This window comes from Teleopsis dalmanni, chromosome 1 (genome assembly GCF_002237135.1).
Source record: "Teleopsis dalmanni isolate 2A chromosome 1, ASM223713v2, whole genome shotgun sequence".
Lineage (NCBI taxonomy): Eukaryota > Metazoa > Arthropoda > Insecta > Diptera > Diopsidae > Teleopsis > Teleopsis dalmanni.
In genome coordinates, this window is record NC_051846.1 from 199,045,548 (window position 1) to 199,052,469 (window position 6,922).

Here is a 6,922-nt window from a genome sequence, read left to right on the forward strand (position 1 = left end):
TTGAGACCAAATACTAGCATGACATAAACATAGTGAATCCATCACATACCTAAAGGTTGTATTGGAACTCAACTTTGAAATGTTAGTTTAAAGATTTTGTTAAGAAAAATAATTATATTTAAAGTTTTAAGTTGTGATTAATTTTTATGATCGTAAATTGTAAATTCCCACGTGGTTGTAAATAAAAAATGTGTTGTAATAATAAAAAAGTAATAATAAAAGCGGTTTATACATTAAACTTTGTAGGCCACTGAGTTCCTTCTAAAAATACTACGTTTCGGTTACTAGGGACTAAATAAAGTGTTTAATTTTGCATATCACAAATTTATTAACACTAAACAAAGACAGAAACTCATAATACAAACAATTCCTACAGAAATATATTATATATACTTATTTTATAATAATTTTTTGTTCGATCTAATGCAAGTATTCACCCATTTGAAATAAAATTATATACTCGCTATGCATATCTCCAAGAAGATACCTGACCTTTACTTGTCTGACTATATCACCAATAAATATTCCAATCTAATATTTATTGGCTAATCGTTTTGTATCGTTTAGTTTGAAATATCATCAATGGATTCAAAGACAATCCAATCAATATAGAAAGCTTGCCTATAATCAGATTTTCATTATTCAGTATGGATCTGAATTAATATTAGTAATTGTATCATTAAAAATATATTAAACATATTAATTTTTACTTAGTTTTCATAGAAATAAAACCCACAAAAACCTTATGCTTATTGTGTTGCTCACTTATCACTATTTTGTCAGAATTTGTAAGACTTTTCCAAACAAAACACCAGATATATTGAAGGTTACAGAAATCTGCTAAGCATTATGTATGTAATAACAGTTTATTTATTCATTTAAAAAAAAATAATTTTTTATGGGTAAGAGTATATTCGATATCAGTTTTAAATTTCATATTGCGTTTTATATATAAAGTATTAAAGCTTCGGCAAAGGAAAAATTTAAATTTGATTGTCGTTTCCATAGCAAAACTAACAAAAAATATTTTCAGGAAAATTCATGGTTTTATAAATAAGCGAAATTTTTTAATTAAACTAAAAACTTTTTCTTCTTCTTTTTTAGCATTTCTTCTTAATGTATTTTTGATGCTCTCAAATACAGAAGTGCAGTAAGAACTTTTTAAATAATTTAAATTATTTAGATTGTAGTTATAATTAAGCAAAATTAAATGCTCTTTTAAGAAAACAATTGAAGTCTATTATTATTTTTTTTTTTGGAAATACAAATTAATAATGTACAAAAATAAATTGTTTTAATTTTTAATATGAGTACATTATATATACTGTGCAAATACATAAATCCTGTAGAAAATATGTATACATGACATGTGCATTTTACCCATTTGCTATTTTGCTATTTTTTTTCTCTTTATTTACTCCACTGGGGAGCATAAGGTTTTAATCCGATTACTAATTACTTACTCATTATAGTTATATATGTATATTCAAAAGATACAAAATTTTCAAAGATATCTTGGCACTATATGGTAATTATTTTCAATATTTTTATTATACACAAATAAATACATATATATATTTTAAATAATTTAAAAATAAATAATTGAAGTCTTAATCAATATTGTATTTTTTTTATAATTTCAGCTTTAATTAAACTAATTCAAAGATCTCAAAAATGGGTGAGTATACTATTTTACACTAATTATATACTAATTGAATAAGCTATTTTACATTTTTATTATTTTTTTAATTATAATAAAAATAGATATCTTAAATTACAATAATTTAGCTATTTGCTTTCAATTAATTTTAATATAACTTTCTCTATAAGGACAGCACATTTATTTTTATATTCTTTCAATCGTCTTTCAAAATTATTCAAAACTTTTTATTTGGCTACTTTTTCCTATCATAGACCGATTTAATTAAATTTTGCAAATAAAAGAAAATTGATAGGAAAACTTTAATGTATTTTTGTTTTAAAAGAATTTAATCTTTCATTCTTTGCGAAAATTAATGGAAAATGTAATAGAAAGAGGAGAATTTACTGGAATTAAAAATCTACTCTCCGTTGAGTTTAGCTGACGCTTAAGTGCGTGATTTTTCATCTATAGTGTGGATTTGTAGTCGTAGATTTTTTAATTTATTTCATCTACCCACAAATTGAAGTAACGGCAAGCAATATAAATAAGCACTATGATTACTTTGAAGTACTTAAATCTACCTTAAAATCAAATCTAATAAAAGATAAACAAGCTTAAGTCAGTACTATGGGTTTAACCATTGCGAACCAAAAAAGAAAACATGAAAAAATGTTTTTCTTTAAAACTATAATAAAAATATATTTGAAATAAATTTTCCGACATTTTACTTAAAATTCCATTTTTAAAAAATTTTACAAACTTTATAGTTCCCACTTGGATTTTTAGCAAATATTTCTGTTGAAGTTGGTTTGTTCAACTTTTTAATAGAGTTTTCTTGTTTACTTAGGCGAAACAAAGTTATAAGTTACGGTTACTTTAAATACAACTTTGCACTTTGGTGCAAAATAATGCTGCATAAATGTCACTGAAATGACGTATGTTTGCATGCATCGAGCACAGTAGAAAATATCACTTGAATGCATTTTAGTTGACGTAGGTAAGGTGTTGCTCTGCTTGGTATATTAATGGTTTTTTGTTTTCATGCAATGTTGGTACATTGATAAATTATCACACTGACAACTCAAATGCAATTTGCTGACAACAAATTAATGTTGGTTATGTCTCGTAATTGAAGCAATGCTACTCGTATTCCAGAGCAAAGTGCAAGTTTGCTAATTTGCGTTGTTGTTTACAGTCAATATGGAATAAAGCTTTCTTTGTAATTATTTATCAAGTCTACTTTGACCATAAGCTGGCTGTTGAATTGAATAAATTTAATATTTAAAATTCATTATAGTAATATCTTTCAATATCATTGTTCAATTTAATTTAGATATTTTACCTTTATCACTAATATTAAGAAATCTTGCATTTTGTGCTTTGTGCTGCTTTAATTTATAATTTTTCATCCATATTAATTATATAATATAATATTTATTTAATATTTAATTTATTTATATGAATTATTTATCTATGGTTTTTGTTCTGTTATCGTTTTGCTCGTATAAACGATATAATATCTAAATTAATTAATTTTACTACAATATTTCATCAACTTTCAAACAATAGATTTATTTTTAGTTTTTAAGTTAAATAAATATTTTATAAATTATTAATTATTATTAATACTACAACAAATAAATGAAGTAAACTTGTAAATGTTGTATTTCAGTCATACAATTTGTAGCTCTGAACTTCATTACGTTAGTATAAAGCTAAGAGACTCTATAATGGTCAAATAAATGTTCTTAGTTAAGCGGTGCTTTAAGTAACCGTCACTCTAAACAGTTACTTTATTATTTTGATTACAAAATTTAATTTTTTCTCAGCAGCTACTATTAAAATATGTCATTTAAGGAGAAACCATTTCTAGCGATATTTTATCTAAGAGGTAGATTTTGGGCCCGCAATTGTTATCCATTATCATCAGTTATTTTAATAATCCGAATTAGACCATAACAAACTCAAAGAGTTTTCTTCATACATTTTAAACCTTTCCTGCTTACTAGTGAATATTGTTCAACTTAGTTCTGTTCCAGCATATTATGTAGTTTTACAGTCCTCTATGAATAATGAATTCGCAAAGATACTATAGAAATTTTTAGAAGTTTTAGAATTTGTCATAAAGTTTGAAAACATATAATTATTCACACTCATTCAGTCTTCTGTGTATAATAAATATATATGACAGATTGTTCAGATAGTTTATAGAAAACTTTTTATAGGTAACATTTTATAGGTATTGGTAAACTTTTTATAGGTAACATTAACTTGTTAACATAAAATTAATAACCCTATTGGTAATTATATACTTTTTAACGAAAGATATTATGTACTCTTTCATAGAAAACATTCTTACTTCAATTACGCACTGTGCAGAATATCATTTTTGAGTGTCATTCAAGAGAGAAAATCCATGAACGACAACCAAAAATGATAGTCTGCACCTTTGAATGACACGCAACCAACATGTTGACGTGCTTACTACACATTTACAGCGTGCGTAAACACCCTTATCTTCAAAAATTTTGCTTGAATGACAATTTTTGAATGTGAGTATGTTCAAGTTCGATTGCTAGAATAAATTTGAGAGCGCAAATTGAATGACATTCAAAAATAATAGTCTGCACCGCATTTTACTTACGCAAAAAGCTGTCTGTGGACTGCTACAGTATCAAAAATCCATTGAGCTCATATCACTTTACTTGGCTGGGAGATGATATTCTTTTGAATTCCAAAAAGTTGTGCTTATTCGGTACTTATAAAAGTATTTGTTATAGAAATTAATAAAAACATTTTAATGTTAGTTAGCTTCTTTCAAATAGCTAGTTGATCGTTTAAATTAACAATTTTATTCCTACTTTGTATCAGCTATAACGCCCTTTGTGTTATACTTATGGTATGCTAGAACATTATTATGTAAAATATACTACATACTACGACTCGTGACTTTATTGTGCTTTACAGTATGTTAGAAATAAGATGAGGATTAAGGTTTTTATTCAGAGTGAAGCACTGCAACCACCAGATATTTTTTACCATTGTACCAATACTTATAAAGTTAATACAAAACAACACATTTTTTTAATTAAAACACATTTTAAAATGATAAAAGAGCAAAATATATAATTGAATCTCATAAATTTAAATACTTTGTATCTGCAGTTTTACATATTAATTTCGATGGTTAATTAATTAAAGTCCATTTGAAACAAAATGAACATTTTCAAAAATATTTAATATATTTAATTTACCTGTTATTATAATTGCAACATAATTAAGATTTTTAAATCAAATTCTCTTGTTAATACATAAAATGTCATCACTTATGCAAAAATAAAATATATATAATATAATTTTCATGGATTTTGAGTAAATATTTAAACATTCCAGCAATAAAACGTATGTGAATAAATTTTTTATACTAGCGTAATATTTTATTACATTAATTTTCTCGTACTCAGTGGTGTCATTTGCATATAAAAAACGCTTGATGGATGAAAATTATTTGTTGTGAAATATATGTGCATAATTATAACATTTTTATTAAATTTCGTTTCCATAGGAACATACTCACACACCTAACTGTTGCTCTCTGATTAACAAAAGGTTAAAGAAAATATTTTTAACAGGATTTTATATTAAAAAATTAATAACGCTAATGAGTGCGCCTTTAATAAGGTTTTACCTCAGGATTGTATCTCATGCTTGTATTGCGAAACGTCAATATTGTCTGATATATGAGCTAAACGGAAAAATTTAATGAAAATTAAAACAAAGGCAACGAATTTTCTTGCTGTTTTTCCAAAAATCTTGATTTTTCCATTTACTTGACGTGAAATTAAATGTCGGCATATGTGTGCCTTCGGTTTCACTTGTGCTGTTAAGCAGTTTTTTTCAATAATGGAAATGCGACAATTCCCAGTAAGTAAATATTTAAATTTTTTTCTTATCAATTCTCCGTCATTTAATAATTCGATTACGCAGCGTTGTGCTCCGTGTCAGATTTGCATTGTCAAACATTTCGATGTAATCAGAAGTGCAAATCCCTTTACCACGTAGGTGATGAACACCAGCGTAGATAAGACGTTACACGTGTAGGTGTCAACATATTTTCATTTTATTCTGTATCTGAATGAGGATGCGGAGGTGTTGTGTGTAAATAAAAGCTGTCACTTTGGTTGTGTGAAATAGCTAATTACTGATGAGCTGTTTTATTTTAAGTAATTTTATTATTCAGTTACATGTATTTTTTTTAAATATTTAATATTATTACCATTTCTCCATTCTGCAGATACTTTTCGTTTGCGTCGATCATCGTTTTCACGACACATGGGCAAGCAGGAGCCTTTAATTGTCGTAGAAGAATCGAATGCTGTAGAAGATGATGAGCAAGATAGCTCAAATACACCTTCAAATAAGGCTAGTTTAGAGATCGATTCGCCATTAAACCCATACCTACTATCACCATGGCGAGATCCACGAGAAGGTCGAAAGCATTCCCTTCCTTCTCAACAAGTCACAGAAGGAATAACTGCAAGTCAAGTGCGACGCTTGTCCGAGCGCGGCGGCGAAGGTTCCGGTCCGAGTCCAAAAGAAGCTGCGTTTTTAGCAACACTTTCACAAGCTCCAGCACCATCTGGTCGTCGTCATTCCGTTGTCACAATATCAAAGGTGCCAACAACATTATTTGGACGTTCCAGACGCGAATCCGTAGCTGCTTATCCAACAAACAAGTGAGTTGGGGAAGGGGGTTGGTTGGTTATGTGTATATCACTAATAAATATGTCAACCTTTTTTCCATCTCACCAGTCGTATTTTAGGTTCACGACGTGAAAGCAACACATCAACTGGTCCACCAGCTATTGATCCCATTGGCAGCATACATAATTTACAATTAGATATTATGGATGATATTGTGCAATCGCGAAAGGCACGTATGAAATTATGGAATACTAGCAATGAAAAAGTTTGTGAAGTACAAACTTTAGATGAAAGAGGCGGCAGCACACCACAACGTTACACCAATCGTCGATATTCAGAATGTGTTACAGCACAGACATCACCAGCGCCAAATTATCGTAGAGCTTCAGAACATCCAGCACTTATATCGCCATGTGTTTTGCAACCCGGTGGCATTAATGTACCAACGCAACGTAAGAAGAGCTCTGGTTTTTTGGGTACAACCAATATATTTAGTTCGCTAACATCGTCCGCCATTGAAATACACAAATATGATGAAGCTACTACTCCGAGCACTCTAAGCGCAGGTAAGATTAG

General features: G+C 28.3%; 1 protein-coding gene across 1 annotated transcript in view; it reads left to right on the forward strand.

The window, feature by feature from the left end:
• Window positions 1-1,674: 1,674 nt before the first annotated feature.
• LOC119667039 overlaps window positions 1,675-6,922 on the forward strand; it is a 24,927-nt gene continuing 19,679 nt past the window's right edge. Inside the window, exons 1-3 of the mRNA XM_038076320.1 lie at window positions 1,675-1,678; window positions 5,937-6,378; window positions 6,455-6,912. Of these exons, the coding sequence (XP_037932248.1) occupies window positions 1,675-1,678; window positions 5,937-6,378; window positions 6,455-6,912 (904 nt within the window). The remainder of the gene's footprint in view (window positions 1,679-5,936; window positions 6,379-6,454; window positions 6,913-6,922) is intronic.